This window comes from Aythya ferina (genome assembly GCF_964211825.1).
Source record: "Aythya ferina genome assembly, chromosome: 8".
Lineage (NCBI taxonomy): Eukaryota > Metazoa > Chordata > Aves > Anseriformes > Anatidae > Aythya > Aythya ferina.
The window spans coordinates 10,500,690-10,517,941 of NC_140304.1; the positions used below are offsets into that span (position 1 = coordinate 10,500,690).

Genomic DNA, 17,252 nt, shown 5'->3' on the forward strand with positions numbered 1-17,252 from the left:
CTCCACTGCTAAATGGGTGTTTAGCGGTGCTAGCCCTGCCTAAATAGAGGCAACTACTTAAGCTGTTAGCTTCAATCTTCCCAAAATGCCTCCTAAAAGGGCAGAGATGGATGCTGTTAACTCTTCCTCTGGGTTGGGGAAGAGTCAGCCTCCAGAAGCTCCTCCCCAGCTCCGCCACAGAGCTGGTTCCTCTCAAAGGCAGCTTCCCTTCAGGTTCCACACCCGAGAGCAGGCTAAGGAGGCCAGGCAGGCCGTGGTTTGTGGAAAAATAATGCTCTGTTTACACATTAGGGATCAGAGAGGAAAAAAGTTTTCTCCCAAGCAGAAAGCCTCCCCTAGAAGGGCACAGCAGTGAAGGGCACGGGGCCTTCATCTGCCCTGAGATGGCTCCAAGCTCGGGGGCTGCCTGAGGACCCCCTGCCCACCCCCTGAAGAAGGCCAAGTTCCCTCATAATGCACCCTGCCCACCCCCAAAACCTCACTTCAGGTACTTCTGCTGAGACCAAACACAAACTCATAGCACTTGTTAGCACCCTGACTGAACAAACAGAGCCTGAAGGAATAGCAATGGCAGCCCCCAATTGGAAACACAACCCCTTGACTTCCAGGGGTTTAAAGTGACCATCACAAACCCCTGCAGTTCCTATCACTTCTCTAACAGCTCTTCTGAGTGTGCAACGTGTGCACATCCACACCAGCACGCTTTCTACCTCAGGTGAACATTAACACAATTTTTCAGTTAACTACAGTTTACTGAGTGTTAAAATCTGGCGTGGGAATTTAAAATAAAGTTTATCACAGACCAATGCCTTATAAATGGCTATTTCAGGTTGATGTCCAACAGTTTTGAGTAGTCAAATCCAAAAAAATCTGTTGTTTTGCCAAGCGCTAGGAGCGTCCCCAGACCTGTACCTCATCAGCGAGGGCACAGCCTTACACAAAGCAGCACACTGCTGGCAGAAAGGCAGCGATGAAGATGTCCCACAGGCATTCCTCAAGAGCAGACACATGACAGAGTGTAAAGGGGTGTGCTTAGGCCACTGCTTGATGACTTCATCACAAAATGCACGGCCCAGTACTTCCCAGCCACGTCTGAGGCTAACTGCACAGCTGTGTTAAGCATCTCACCAGCACCTCATGGGGACCCGTTTCCCATCACTCGCATTACCTGGAGAAGGGTCCCTGCCTCTCTGCGTGTAACGCAGAGCCCACTGCAAGTCACATGAAACAGAATATGTGAGCAGAACAGAGAGGAGCGATTTGCATTTTTTTCATACAGACTTTAAATACTTTCATCTAAAATTAAAACGCTATCTTGCGCAGAGAAATGCTCCAGTTGCTTGGTGTGCCACACATGCAGCAAGGAAATTGTGAGTTCGACAAACCACTCTCCAAAATGATAATGCTTTAGCAGGTGAGAGCACTCCTCTTAACCTGTTCCACGAGCAGCAAAACCCAGCCAAGGCTGGCTTCCTACACGCTGGATTTAAAGGAGGCACAGCACCACGCTCCATCAGCCCCTATTCTCCAGAACACCTCCTTTTCCCCTGAGCAACATTTCCCCTTCCTCTCCAGCCTCTTCCCATGCCACGTAAATGCGTCCTTCTCGTATTGCACACCCAATATGATTAATAACATTCCCAGTTTGCTTCCAAGACAGTAGCTATGTCTGTAGGTGCACAGAGACGCAGTGGCGAGCAGAAACCCACCACAGGCTCCCAGCAAAGCAGTTGTCGATGGGAGGCATCCTGTACGTGCACAACTGCCTGTCTGTGCCGTGGGCTGAAAGAGAGGATGGGGAAAGAGACCGAATTAACAAACCTCTAAATAACAGGAAGATGCATGCATCTCAAGCCCTACCACAGAACAGGAAGGAAAGAGTACACTTAAAAAAAAAAAAAGTCTAGGGACAGAAGAGTAGAGCCTGAAAAAGAGCAAAACAACAAGTCAGACCTTTCAAACACAACAGGCTGGCTATCCTTGCCAATTTATCGGCCTTCCTACCTACATGATGGAAGAAAAGACAAGCTTATCTGCTCCACATCCCACAAGCACAGCATGCTTCCTTGGAAGCAGCAACTGCCACGAGCACTTTGTACCAAGCCCACCCCTCAGCAGCCAACCACCCAGACAAAGGCAGTGGCTCAATCCCACACCTGCACAGCAGCTCGCAGCTTAAACTCATAATCCCTGAATTAATCAGCCATGCATCCACATCACGACAGTAATTAGCAGCATCGCTCTTGCGTATCGTGCAACTCTCTATGACCAGGCTGAAGCAATGACTGAGGAGCCTGACAATATCCCAGGACAGTAAGGAGCATCACACTCCTGCCACAAACTCCAAGCTTATTTCTTCCTTTTGCTTATACCGTTACAGAAGTAGCTGCGTCCCTGAAACAACCCCAAAAGCTTTTCCATCCCCCTGCTTTTTTTCCCCGAAGATGAGATAATACACAACTTACTAAAAAGCAATGTTATTATACAGATACTGAACTGCCGAACTAGGATGATGACCTACAGACCAGAGAAGATGGAAATATTCCACGAAGGCAGTAAAATAATTGTTCTCAATTAGCAATAAATACAACGCTTTCTTTTTGCTCACACATGCTTTTAAGACATCACTGCAAAACTGCTTCCCCCTCTGCCCTCTTCGTGTCAGCTGTTGATTAAGTCTGCGTTGGTTGGCAGAAAAGAAAACCAGAAGGGGGTACTGCAAAAGGAAAGAACATGCACTGTCTAGAGGTCATATATTTCTAAGATTAAGCTATGTCTGAGCTACTTAATAACCTTACAGGCTTTGAGGTGATCAAGTTGCAAAAATGCCCAAAAGTATTTTTATCCTTCCCAACTTGCATTTGCCTTTGAGGCTCCATGTGCTTTCTGAGGACCTGGCTGCACATTCCTCACCTTGCCTCCCGAAATTCCCCTCGCTGTGTGCCCTGCGTTAGCCTGCTTTCCTCGGGAAGCAAGGGAGGCTGAAGCCTTCCTCTTCCCACACTCACTAGTGCTGCTTGGTACGATGCGAATTTCTCAGCACGTTATAAATTAGCAACTCCAGGGTTGCAAACATCTCCCCTGCCCAATGCACAGAGCTGCTGCCCTGAATTGAAGATGAGCACCAAGAGAGTGGCTGAAGTTCTGACGACCTGGTTACTTTACGACCGAACTTACGGGAAACGCGTGCCTCCTCGCAGTCTGGATTTCCACATCAATTTGGGGTTAGTTTCTTTACGTAAGCTCCAGTTTTCAAATTATTCAGCAGCTCGCTCCTGGAGCTGTCAATCACCTTACAGTTTGGGTGATACAAAATCCATCGTGGTCTATGCTTCTGCGAAAGAGGAGGCAAGCTGGAGAGGCCAAGCTGCTCGCAGCCTATGAGCCCAGCAATCTCACCCAGGAGAGCCCAGGTCCCACTGCCTTCTGGCTGCTGAAAACCAGCACCACTCAGAAGGTGTCACCCCACGAGATGTTTGGTTTCAAGAGGTAGTTTCAAAAGAGAAAGCCTTACCAGCAGTGTTTTCATTACAGGAGATGCAAAACTGCAACAGCTGTTTCTGTTGCTAAAAGGATGAGGCGAGCCAATACACCTAGCAGCACAGAGCAAGCAGATATTTACAATTAATTTCTCTCACAGCTCGACAAAAGGAATCACGGATACTCTGTCAGCACAAGTCCAAGCACGCTTTCCAGACAGCAGCACCGCAGGCATGGGATGTGCGTGTTTGCCCCAAAAAGCTCCTTGAGCACTGCCACCACCACGGCCCTGCTCCAAACGGGGTGGAAGCAGAGCAAAAGAGCACACAACCTCTTCAGTACCAGCCGACATTTAGCAAGGGACTTGGCAGAAGTGAGCACCACCTCCTGCTGAAATCCCCACAGCCAGACAGCAAATCCTCATCGAGTTGAGCTGGGAGAGGCAGCCCGGTTAAATCAAGCTAGCTGTGCTCTTCTGACCAAAATGACCAAGTCAAAAGGCTTACGAGGACAGGGATCAAAATAAATCACACTTGTGTGAAATCTTTAACCGAGACACTCATCTCACAAGGCGCTGTGCTCGCTGGAAGAGCCCAGTGCTCACGCGGCGTGCTCCTCAGACGAGCTGCCCGGTCTCGATAAAAAGGCTCAGGCAGAGCAAAACTGGGAAAAACTACCGAAGCGACAAGCCTCTCTCACTGCTGAGGTAGAAAGCCTGGTTTTCAGCAACGGATCGAGATTAACAAACCACTGCACCACTTCCTCGGGCCCGAAGCCTGCAGTAAAGCTCCTAGATATAAATGAGCAGCGACACCCGGCTCGGGGAGTGCGCGCCCATCCAGAACAGCCACGACCCTGCCTCCGAGCAGGCAACGGGCATGGTCCCAGGCCAGGTGGAAGCACACAGGGCCTCCCTCGGCCAGCAAGGCCACCATCCTAAACAGCAGCAGCCTCTGGCAGGCAGTCAAACCTTTTAGGTCACCGCCAGGTCTAGAGACGGTGCAAACTCTGCTCAACAAGGCTGGGGTGGCTCCACGCACCGCCAGGTTATCCTCATGGACTCGCAGCTTCGCAGAGAGAAGCCTTCCAGAGGAACTGCTGCAGCCCTGCCCTTCCCCTCACTTACTGCTTTCCTACTGCAGCCTGCTTGGATTTCCTGGAGCAGGACCCCTGGGTTAGCTCCCACAGCTTGCCAGGTGTGGTGGACACCAAGGGCTGGCCGACACAGGGCATTACACGAGCACACTCCCTCCAAAGAGTCAGTGACGTCTAGTTGATTACACACTGAAGTTACACACACAGAAAATCCTCATTTACAAAGCTGTTTTGTCATTATATTAAATTTGTTTCTCCTTTTACCCTCCTGGAGGGCACGCAGGCGGTGTAACAAGGGTGCCTGTACGGCCCCAAGCCTATAGGGGCACATGAAAAAGACAACAAACTCCGTATTAAATACATCAGCACATCGCCTGTGTGCCGGGCACTGGTGGTGAGCAAGCACACAGCCTCTCCAGATTCTATCTGCTCTGATAATATGCTGTAAAACATCCCAGAATGACTTTGAAGACGTACGTTATGTATACAAGGATATACAGTGTGCTCAGCTCGACTTCCCCTTTTCAACTGTTTTCCAAGAAAAACACAACTTAAAAGAATGCTGGGGCTGTAAGATGAGTCAGGATACGTGCAAGGAAAAGACAGCTCGGTTTCATTTAATAAACTAAAGCCTCTACTACTGCCTATCAAATCCCAAGCACGCATCTACAGCCATATACATGCAGGAGCAGCTCAGGACTGCTTTGTACTAAAGGAAGTTGAGCCTCACGTATTCACAACACATGGCAGAAGTCCATGTTCTCACTTTCACGCTAACTTCTGCTCTATTTTCAATCATAAAGCAGAGCACAAGCTGCCATTCCAGCCCCTGACGGTGAGGATAAAGAAGAAACTGGTTAATTCATAAATACCCAGGTACTTGTTGCCAAGTCCTCAGGAACCACGCACCTGTGCAAAGGTGGGCAGAAGCTAATAAGCTGTGTAAATATCAGCACTCGGTCCATACTTAACACCGAGCCGGCGTGCTTGGGAGGAACAGGTGGCTGATTTTCCCTCGGTCTGTTAACCCACCTCTCTTCCACGTGCTCAACCTCTTATCTCTAAAGGTGAGTTGCCTTGACGAAGGTGATTAAAACCCTGAGTATCGAGAAGCAGGAATAGGTTTTGATCTCCTCCCCTGAAGAATTCCCAAGCTGTAAAATGTTCAAGCAGCACGGATTACGTACACGCATCAATCCTCCTCACTTGCCTCCAAAAACCCAGGTTCAAAATTCCCCAAACTGTACCCTTACGGTAGGAGCAACCCCTTGCAAGGTCCCTGTAACAGGGCTATGGATTATGCACACACCCATAAAAAATACAAACTCTTCTCGATGAAAGCTCTTCTGAATCGATACAAGGTACTGAAAACTAAACCTGAAATCCACTCCAAAGGACCTGTAAGGTTCCAAACAAAAACAAACATCCACCACAGAGCTCCTTCCTCAAGGTAAGAAATAACTCTACCTTTTTGGAGCAAAAAGGTATCTGTGTTAATGCCATGCAACTTGCTTGGACAGTTGCTTGATCCAGTTTTAAGGATGAAACATTAAGGGATTTGGAGCTTCCCAAAGGTTTTCTGCTCTTTGTTTTCTGTCATGTCAAAGGAGGGGGGGGGGAAGAAAAAATTCCTGTCCAGCTACCTCATCCTTTTCTTTTTTTTTTTTTTGTATGATTCTTAGTGAAACAAGGTTTATGCAACTCCATTATCCATGCATTAGTTCTTCTCTATTAACTCCTGAACCCTTTGTTCACTTTCAAACATTTCGCAGAGGAACAGAAGTCTCAAAGATAATTAAGTTCTGATCACCGGTCCCTATCTGAAAAATGGAGACACTGCAAACTACAAGTGAGGAAGGTAAGGCAGACAAAGCTACAAAACGGTTCCCATTTCAGAAACAATTAATAGCCTAGATTTTAAAGCAAATCCCTGGAGGCTCCCCAGCGTTTGGGGGAATTACCAGAAGTGCTCGCTTTCTTAGGCACCTCCCAACACCACTACTGCCAGGGCTGTTCGGGGCAGGTCCCGGGCTCGATTAACTTCTGATTTGATTCATTACGACCAAGTGCATTCCCTAAAGTTCACCGTCCCCGCCGAGGAAGGAGGCAGGCACTCTGCTAGCAGCAGCGAGCTACAGACCTGAGATCTTAGCTCTGGTCAAGGCACGGAGCTTGTACCTGAGGTAGAGGTGGTGGGTGGCAGAGGTACGTCGCGGGTCCTGGCCCTGAGATAAGAACTATGCCATGCCGAAATACCTGCTGCTGGAGACGCCAGCTGAAAGGGAAACTGTACAAACAAGACTCGAAAAGGGAATGGGTGAGAAACCTGGGAATAAAATCGAGTTTCCAGAGTACTTCCCCAAGGATGAGGGAGCAATTCTGCTCCTAGAAGCCAGCTGTAGGGCAGCCCAAGGAAACCCATCCCAACCAGTCCCCCCCATGCCCCAGCTGTAAGCGAGGCACGTTGCATGCAGCACCGACCTTCGGGTTCACCAACTCCCTGCGGGACGACACTACACGATGTATTCCTGGAAAAACACCACTGCTCTCCTGCTTTACAGCATCTCGAGACACAACAGCAATCCTCTGTTCTGTATTACCTCTTCTGCTGCTGCACGTCCTGAGGATGCAGCTCTATGACCGCTTTCTCCAGGAGCAGTCGCGAGCCTCTCATTTCAGCTGGGCCAGTGCAGCTCTTTGTGGGGCAACGCCACAGACCCGGCCGTGGAACGAGCCCAGGCTTAAAACCAAAAATCCTGCCCAAAAGCTGGTTTGTAAGGGACCACCAGGATGGTTTAATTTACAGCCAAGTCACAGAAACACTCAATAGATGGAGAAACCAGGTGGAAGGGAACTCCTTGGGGGTTCTTCTGGAGGGCAGGCAGGGGAGACGAGTATCCTCAAACCGCACCCTAACGCTGGGCTGCTCCTGCAGCCAAGAGAACAGCCTGTCCCACTGCGCCTCTCCTTCCTAAGGGCAGGGAAGAAAAACACTCTTTTCCACGAGATACACTCAGGCAGTGCCGACGATCAGAAGAAAACAGCTTCATGTTCCCTCCAAGTATCCCAAGAGCTGCAAAACAAGAACCTCTGAAGTACTTGGACACGGAGTTTGGTATCAGCCTCATGAAACAAAATAAAAAGTTTTTTGGGGTGGGCTGTTTTTTTTTTTGTTTTTTTTTTTTTTTTGTTTGTTTTTTTTTAAAAGAGCAATGCTTGAGTTCGGTGAGCCAACATGAATTAACTGCTTGGGCCACAGCATGACAGCCTATGAAGTGCAGGAGCAGGGTATCGGTACCAGACCAAAAACATCACGGCTCCACAATGTAAGACACGGTCCCAGTATAAATTGCTGCCATAGCTTTGCAGATGTTTCTTCGTTTAAACAGGAGTGCCAGTGCAGCTGATTCATCCCCCACCCTCCCATACCGCCCCCTCGAGTTGTGCCAGCCTCGCCTTGGATGGCAGGAGCGAGACACACACGTGGGAAACCCAGCCAGGCACTCACACAGTTGAAAAAGCTGAACTGAACCAAAGCAGTGCCCCGATGTGCTTCGCCACACCGCGCTGAGCTGCGTGAGCCCAGCGCCGAGCACCCGCCAGCAGGCGCTGCCCGAATCGACACCGCTACCCGCGGCAGCAGCCACAGGAACCGCCTCGCTCGGCTGCCTCGACTTTGCTCAGATGTTGACAGCTTCGCCCTGCAACAACAAGCCCCGTGCTAAATGGGGAATGGCCCCCTCGCAGCACGCTGGCTTCATGCTTGGTCGAGTGTCAGCCGTCCTCTTCCTCCCACACAACGTCCCCACGTTAGCTGGGGCACACCGTGTGTGGTTTATCGGAGCCCTTATCACGAGCTGAAGGCGATGCAGATCACATCTGGCAGCGCAGGACCAGGACTGTGAAAGCACAGGCACCGTCAAGACTAAGCAGCTTGCAAGTAACACGTGGAAGAGACAGGAGAAGTCTCAATTTTCCTTTTTTTCTGCTTCCAAACTCGCTTTAAAGCTGCCAACTAGCTTCTCCTTATCGCAGTTAACCTCGTACATCAATGACAAGAGAAATTATCTCGAGAATGCTCCTCCTGCTTAAAGATGATCCAGCCAAAGAGCCAGAAAATCAGCCTGCTTGCTACGCAGCCTGAAATCTTCGTGGGTCCTGCACGGGTCCTTCTGGAGGCGACTCCTCCTGCCTCCCTTGTGCCAGCGAGCAGACGTGGGGTTAGTTAGGAGCACCAAAAAGGAGCAGGTGAAGCCTGCAGGAGACCACGAGGAAAACCTCATTCTTCGAGACTGGAGCTTCTCCTTACGGTAGCGTGGGGATAACAAATTGAGGAAGTCTTCAGGTTTGCCACAAGGTACTGCTCGCCCCGACAGCCCACGGACACAGGAGATCTGTAAAAAAAATGACAATTTCCCACGCCGGCAGCAAACCAGACACGGATCGGCAGCAGCAGCGCTCGAGGAGCCTCCTCTGCTCAGCCAGGCCTAGGTCCCACCCAGCCTTTCGAGTTTATAGGTAAATAACATTTTTCGGGGAGGTCGAGCTGAAATCTCAAGTCTTTTGTGAAGCAAACGAAGCAAATCAGAAGCAATTCGGCTATTCTCTTTCCAGGACGAATTCTTCACTGAGATTCCAGTGGTTTCAGCACATCTTGAGGCACCAAATTGAGTTCAATCCATTAAGTATCCTCCCCAAAAGACCAGTGTGTCAGAGGAGCAGGAGCAGCACAAAGCACACATGGCATTTCCTGAAGCTCCCAAAAACAGCGCTTTTTCCCTTAAGTTCATCTTAGGCTTTACAGTCTATTTAAACAAACTTGGCGAAAGACAGCAAGAAAAAGGTTGCCACAAATATTCCCAGAGTAAATTTTGCCATGCTTGAGAATCCAGCACCAGTTTTGATGATCTTGCAACGCATTAAACTCCCGAAACGGCCACGCTGCATATCCTATAGGACAACACGAGGACCTTCCCTGTCTGCAACTGGGAATAAATTAAATTATTCATCTACGCACAAGAGTTCGACCCCCTCTGAACCACAAAGTTCCTTTTAAAATAAGTTTGTTGTGTCTTTTTTTTTTTAAAATGTGAAAAATTCTTCAATGTCTTCCCCTACTGAAATGCTTTCTTACACATTAAACAATTACAGGGGGAACTCATTAGTTCTTGTTAGCGACAGAGCCCAACAGCCCAAATTTGGTTTTACGAGTTGAGGAGGAGAGGAGGAACCAAATGGGACTTTAAAACACGCTTTGAAGCAGGGCTTCTTTGTATATTAGAGCTACAGCTGCAAGCTGTGACATCCTGAAGACCTGGAACTGCAGTGCCCTACAAAAGCACCTTTCCCAGCTACTCCAGTTACCTGAACTCCACTGGAAACTTGGGCACGACTGGTGAAAGTCTCGGCCAGCAACCTCCTTGGGAACGTGAAAAAATCACGATTTTGGAAGGAAATAAGATCAGTGTAAGATCCTGGCCCAGAAGTGACGCTGACTTTACAGATCACTTGTCAGAAGAGGCGCAGAACTGGATGGAGGCGACTCCAACAGGTTATATCCACTTTCAAGCAACCCCAAACTACTCGGGAGTAGTTCAGAAGTTGAACCAAAAACATTAACAACCACCTTATCCTCTTCTTGTGCTGCCCAGGAGAGATGAGGTGGTTTTATTTATTTAAAGTTCAGACATTTAAACATCAGAAGTTGCTGCTAGAAAAGCAGCAGCTAGGCGCAGGTTGTTCCCATTCACACACAACCCAAACCTCACTAGGAGAGACATTTTCTCACGGAAATGCAGAAAAGGAGGGACTTATCAAGTGCCTTCGCTTATCAGGTGTCTGTCATCCACCACCGCTGGAAGGCAGAACAGACAGACACGGCCGACGGGACGGAGGAAGCAGCAGGGGAGGAGCGCTGCAGCTCAGCTCGGCTGCCCACAAAACCCAGGGGAGCGGCCAGCCCCAAGCACCCCGAGCTGCCAAAAAACACCCAGCAGAAGCCCCTACAGACGCCGTCCTGCTGGGACAGGGAGGGGAGAAGCCACGTTCCCCCGTGGGGCAGGAGCTGAGCGGGTGCTCGCCAAGGGCACGTGGCTGCTCGGCTCCACGGAGCGCACCCACAGCAGCCCTACACACACATCAGCGGGGCACGCCGGGGCTGTCTGGCAGCTCCACATCACGCCGCGGTTCTTAACATCTTTCTTTCATCAAAGCAGTCCCGCCTGGGGGAGAGGGAAAGGAGGAGTGCAGAACATCAGATGAATTTTGGTGTAGCTAGAAGCAGCTAAAGGAAAAGGTGAAGGAACCCAGCGGCTGGAATGGGATGAGTTAGAAGCCGTCCTATATCCTTTAGGACCACCAACTGCAGAGACCCATTAGTAAGCTGCGAGAACAAACTCATTTTTATTACCTTTAGTAGTTATTTAATACCTCTCCCCACTAAGCCCACTCTCAGCTCAAGTTACCTTCAAGCACCCAACGTCAGCTCTAAGTTAGTAACTGAGTGAAAAGACAGCTCGCCCGAGCCTGTGCTCCTGGGGCACTCCCACTAACCCTGCTGAAAACCCCAAATATCCACATGCTGATAACAAAGAGGGACAGGAGAGGGTTTACATGTGCCCCTGTACTTAAATTATCTGGACTATGTGCTTTAGGCCTAGACTCAACAACATGCACCTTGCTAGCTCCGTACCCAAGTTTTTTTTAACAGGAAAAGCACAGAAAATTATTCCTGACATCACTACGATGTCAAGAGGACAAACTCAGCCACCTGCAGCAGCTCTGGGGCAGTACTATGGATGCCAGGAGCCACGAGAAGTTTGGATTCCAGGCCAAGGTATGTAAATTTGGGGGATGGTTACGCTGAAATGAGAAGCACGCCCGCAGCACGGACAGGCACACCAGCGTCGGGTCTAATCCAGCCACCAGTTATGGGGGAACCTCAGAGCATCACTTACCCTCCGTGTGTTGAATTCGGGTGGCACACGTGTGCCTGACTGACCTAGGATCACAATCGTGCCACTCAAACACACCTTAAACACACCATAAACTCAAAAGTAGTCATCGCTTTCTAACCTAGCACGCTCCCAAGCAAGAGAGTAACTCCTAAACCAAGAACACATAAAAAGCTTTTCATCTAAAAGCATAAATTGAACATTTGCCTCAGCAAAAGTGTTGGCTTCAGCGGTTCTTCCTCCATCCTTCCTCTCCTTTCTTTCCCCATCCCCTTGTTCCCAGCCCTCCCACTGAGCCCATTCAGCTGTTCGCACAGTCCCACGGGCAGCCAGATCGGGTGCCTGATACAGATTAAAAATAATCCCGGAAAAACACAAAGCGCGAGGAGGAGGAGGAGGAAAGGTGGAAGGATTCGAGTTCCTCCAATCGCTGCAAGATGGAAATGCAGAAAATCGTCGCTCCGCTGCGTCGGGGGAATGCCACAAGCCTGCAGTGGGGCTCGGTCCCTTACAGCCACCAGCAAAACGCTCGTGCTGAGGGTGAACTCCTGGAGAAGGTGCAGGTGAAGCAGCCTTGGGAAGGCAAACCCTGCTCTCCTCCAGGCAGCTGACACAGCACTCTCCTGAAAGGGGAGGCCAGCACTAGCTAGAACAATGAGCATCTCTCTCCCACATGCGTTTTTTCGTCAGAGGCCCCAAATTCCAGCCCAGCTGGTCCCAAGTTCCCTAGACCTGGTGTTTACCCAGCACTCCCATGTGTCCTGCGGTCGGGCAGACAGCCGCTCTGCCCCACGACTCCTTCCAGGCGAGGAGAGCCCCCTTCTCGCCGTGCTGCCGTTTGGAAAACCTTCATTCAGAACATCTTCACCTCTGCTAGGCTGGAGGCACACAACTCCAGGAGCTCCTTCGGGGTGAGTGAGCTCCCGTACTTCATTTCACAATTTGACAACCCAGCAACTTCACACGTATACAAGTTTTACACCCCCCCCACAATCAGCGTTAACTTACAAGGGGGCAATTTGTGTCAGCGCTGACCCCCTGCCCCACCAGAGGTGCACAGAAAGAACCTTAGGACCACGAAAACCAGTTGCTTTCTCTAGATGCCAGCACTCACCTTACCCAGAGCCTGGTACCCACTGAAGCAGCAGCCCCAAATCCTGCAGCTCCGCTACCCGGGTGCCCCACACAGGCTGCCAGGCTCCTCTATAATGGAGCTGCTGGGCACCAACACTAAAAAATGGCACTTAAAGCCAGTCTCTGTCAGAGAAGTGCAACCCACCCACTGGTTTACGAAAACAGGGATTCACAGCGTCTCACGACCAGCCCCGAAGCGATCTCCATACACTCCCAGGAGCGTTATTGATCTACGACAAACGAGCTGGTTTTGGCAGCTGCTCGGTCTGGAGTTGGCGCACACAATTTGGTAACCACAAGGATAGCAGCGGATTATCTGCTGAATGTTTCTCTTCCAGAGGGAAGTCTATGAAATGACGACGCACAAACCCCATTCAGGGCTTAACCCTGCCCTGGAGTCCGCGCACAACTCCCACTGACGGGAGCCACCAGCACCGGGGGCAGAAACAATTCAGTGACACAAACTCCTCGGGCCGAACAGAGCCGTCATACAGAAACAGCTGCATCTGCCCATGTGTTGGTCCTGGCCGTGTGGCAAACCCAGACTCCATCCATATGTAGGGTACCAGAGCGCAGTAACCCTGGCCACCGGCCAGCTGCCTTGCCCTCCGCCCGGGAAGGTTACGGAGCGAGGCCTGGATGCTGCTCCCAGGCACACCGAGGTGACTGAGACCAGCCAAAATACCAACGGGAAATCATACCCGACTGATCCGACTCACCACTGTGATGCAAAGACTGGCTGTGTGGCTAAGGAGAGAGCAGGGGTGTTGTAAGTGGTGTGTCAAAGGCCTCGTAGCCCCCCAGAGGAGCCTTCGAACCAAAGTGCTGAGATAAGGGCTGGGCAGCAAGGTGGATACGCACTGGGCAGCAGATTAGGAGGCTCACCAGATGAACACTGGGCTCCGAGGACTGCGATCAGCAGCACAGCCTTCACCTGGCTGCTAACAGCATCCCTCAGCACCAACACGGGGCCAGCCGTGGATGTTTTGCAATGGATTGGGACTGGAACACGCTCACCAAAAGTTTGGGGAGCCAGGAAAAGCGTGCCACATGCCTGAGGGCAGGGCTGCTACTCAGGGGAACTTTGACAAGCCAGGAAACGGGCTGACAAGCACCTCAGGAAGTTCAGCTAAGGCTAAGCAGAGTCCTGCATCTGGGATGGGATAACTCCCTGCAGCGCCACAGGCTGACTGCAGAGCGTCTCTGCCGAAAAACAACTGGAGAAACAACAGAGTGCCCAAGAGCCAGCACGCACCCTCGCAGCAAAGGCAGCCAACATCCCCCCGTGCTGCACCAGCGGGGTGAAGGGGTGGGTCCTGCCCCGCTGCTCAGCGCTGGGAAGGCCACCTGGAGGGCTGGGACACACGGGAGGCAGCGGGGTGGGCAGTGCTGGACGTGCAGAGGCAGGCTGGCTCAGCGGGGATGTCACTGCTGTCACAGCCAGGAGCGGGGGGCGCAGGGCTGGCAGGGCAGGGCTCTGCTCAGAGGTGCACAGGGAGAGGATGAGGGACGAGGGACGCCAGCTGCGACACCAGGAAGTTTTCCCTGGTGTCTGGGCGCTGTTATCTGCCCTGAGTGCGGCCGAACACTTTGGGCAGGGCCCAGGGGAAGGATGCCATCCCTGCACCGTGGTCCTTCGGGCTGCCACCACGGGGCGGGCAGGCCCCGAGCATCCTCCAGGCCAGCCTGCAGCAGCAGCAGGTGGCCTAGGGGCCTGCAGAGGTCCCTGCCCACCGCAGACCTGGCCGTGCAGAGCACCAGGGATGATATCCCACCCGAGAGTGGTGCCGTGACATTAAACAGCCGTGAATCCCCCCAGCTCCCCTCGCCCTGCCGCTCTCAGCATCCCCCATCCACCACCACAAGGCACCGCACACCAGCCTCAGACCCTCCAAGAAACAAAGCCGGGATGGCCCAGAGGCACATCTCATCCCTCCACGGCACCAAGAAGCAGGAAAAAAAAAAAAAAAAAAGTATGGCTGTGCCAAAAGGAGCAAAAAAACCCAGAGCACAAAGTGAGGGCAGGCCGAGAAAGCAGAAAAGTAGTGGCAGCCAGGCAGGGCGGCTCGGCCACCCCGGCTGTGTCGTCTCCCTCGCTCACTTTGCTCTGGTTTTACCCAACTCCGAAGGACGTGGGGTGTCTGGGGATGAGGGGGGGACCCCAAAAAGCATCTCCCCAAAAGCAGCTCCTGGGGGGGGGGGGCGAGAAGTTGCGGCGCACACTTTCTGCGAAGGGAAAATGGCTGAGCGCAGAGCTCCCCGCCAGACCACCCTGGGTGTTTATCTTCCCTAAAATAAAATAAAATCAAATCCACCCGCCGGGGCCCTGTGGCCTCTCCTCTGTGTTGCCGTGAGTTAAAACAAAGGGCAATCAGGAGAGGGGGGGGAGAGTAATGGGAGAGCGGGCAGGGAGGGGAGAGAGGCAGGGGGAAGGGAAGGGAAGGGAAGGGAAGGGAAGGGAAGGGAAGGGAAGGGAAGGGAAGGGAAGGGAAGGGAAGGGAAGGGAAGGGAAGGGAAGGGAAGGGAAGGGAAGGGAAGGGAAGGGGGGCAGCCCTCCAGCAGCCTGCCCATCTTTGTGCTCGCCTCCCCCCGCGCCCCGACCCCCCGCAGCCCGCCCCCATCCCCGGCCGTGCCCCCGCAGCTCCCCCCCGGGCCCCCCACGCGTGTCCCGGCCCCGCAGGAGCCGCGGGAGGGCGGCGGGGGCCGCTCACCTCCGACCCGGTACATGTTGGCGGCCATGGCCGGCTGCGGGCCGCCGCCGCCTCCAGGTGCCGGAGCCGCTGGAAAATGGAGGCTGGGGCGGGCGGGGGAGGGGAGCGCGGAGTTAAAGGGGCCGCGCCGCCGGGGGAGGGAGGGAGGGAGAGGAGGAGAGAGGAGGGAGGAGGCACCGGGACGGAGGGAGGGAGGAAAGAGGGAGGGCAGGGGCACGGCGGCGGGGAGAGGGAGGGGAAGGGGAAGGACGGCAGGGAGGGAGGCAGGGAGGGAGGGAGGGGAGAGGCCTGCGGGAGGATGGAGGGGGAGGGCGGAGCGTGGGGGCACACACACAGAGACACCACACACACACACACAGACAAACACACACAGAGACAAACACACACACACACGCAGCCCGCCTTGCACGCACACAGCCCGCCTCACACACACACACACACACACACACACACACACACATATATACGCACACACAGCCCGCCCGGCCTCACACAGCCCGCCTCACGCGGGCACACGCACACCCAGCCCGCCTCACACGCACACAGACCACCTGTGTGCACACCCAGCCCTCACACGGGCACATATATCACCTGCGTGCACACCCAGCCCTCACACACACACATATAACGTCTGTGTGCACACCCAGCCCTCACATGGGCACACATATACCACTTGTGAGCACAGCCAGTCCCCTTCACACATGCACATATATCACCTGCGTGCACACCCAGCCCTCACACACACACATATATCACCTGTGTGTACACTCAGCCCTCACACACATGCACACAACCTGTGTGCACACCCAGCCTTCAGATGGGCACATATACCACTCACGAACACACCCAGCCCTCACACACACACACAACCTGTGTGCACACCCAGCCCTCACACGGGCACATATACCATGTGTGCACACCCAACCCTCACACACACACATGTATAGCACCTGAGCTCACATCCAGCCCTCACACACACATATACCATCTGTGTGCACACCCAGCCCTCACATGGGCACACATATACCACTTGTGCGCACAACCAGTCCCCTTCACACATGTACATATATCACCTGTGCACACACCTAGCCCTCACACACATATACCACTTGTGCGCACACCCAGCCCTCACACAGGCACACACACAACCTGTGCTCACACCCAGCCCTCACACGGGCACAACCTGTGCGCACACCCAGCCCTCCTCACACACACACACATCTGTGTGCACACCCAGCCCTCACACATGCACACACACAACCTGTGCTCACACCCAGCCCTCCTCACACGCACATATACCACCTGTGTGCATACCCAGCCCTCACACACACACATATAGCATCTGTGTGCACACGCAGCCCTCACACACACACACACACTGCCTGTGCTCACACCCAGCCAAACACCACCAGTGCTCAACACCACTGGTGCTCACACCCAGCCAAAACCACCAGGCCTTTCACTCCCCGTGAGGGTGACGAGGCTGATGTCCCACATGCCAGGCCCAGGCCAGGCAGCGAGCCCTGACCCAGGGCTGTGGAAGTGCCTGGTGCTGAGCACGGTCCCAGCCCCAGGCCCTACCGTGGTCAGGCAGGGCCCACGGGTGGCACGGTCATATTCAACATAGCACCCAGAGGTGCCAAAATCTCCATCAGGCCCCACATCCCAGTAGGCCATGCCTCCACCTTCCTGGTATTGCAAGGAGTGAGCCAGGAAAGCCCAGCTGGCAGTGAAAATCCAAAAACATTCAGTTCATGGAGGGTACCACCACGATATCCCCTCCTTTCTGAGCTGTGCCCATGGAGCCGCTGCGGACACCACCATCCGTGCTGCATGCAGGGACCGGCTGCTGCCGCCACTGCTCCGCCGAGCGGAAAAT

At 52.9% G+C, this 17,252-nt stretch overlaps 2 protein-coding genes across 5 annotated transcripts in view; one reads left to right on the plus strand and one right to left on the minus strand.

The window, feature by feature from the left end:
- MTA1 (metastasis associated 1) overlaps positions 1-15,514 on the minus strand; it is an 80,819-nt gene extending 65,305 nt beyond the window's left edge. For all 4 annotated transcript variants that reach the window (XM_084527104.1, XM_084527105.1, XM_084527103.1 and 1 more), the window contains exon 1: positions 15,374-15,514. In XM_084527104.1, coding sequence (XP_084383230.1) covers positions 15,374-15,401 — 28 coding nt within the window. In that variant the 5' untranslated portion in view covers positions 15,402-15,514. The remainder of the gene's footprint in view (positions 1-15,373) is intronic.
- NOTCH2 (notch receptor 2) overlaps positions 1-17,252 on the plus strand; it is a 259,660-nt gene that overhangs the window by 74,188 nt on the left and 168,220 nt on the right. The gene's annotated exons all lie outside the window — the stretch shown is intronic.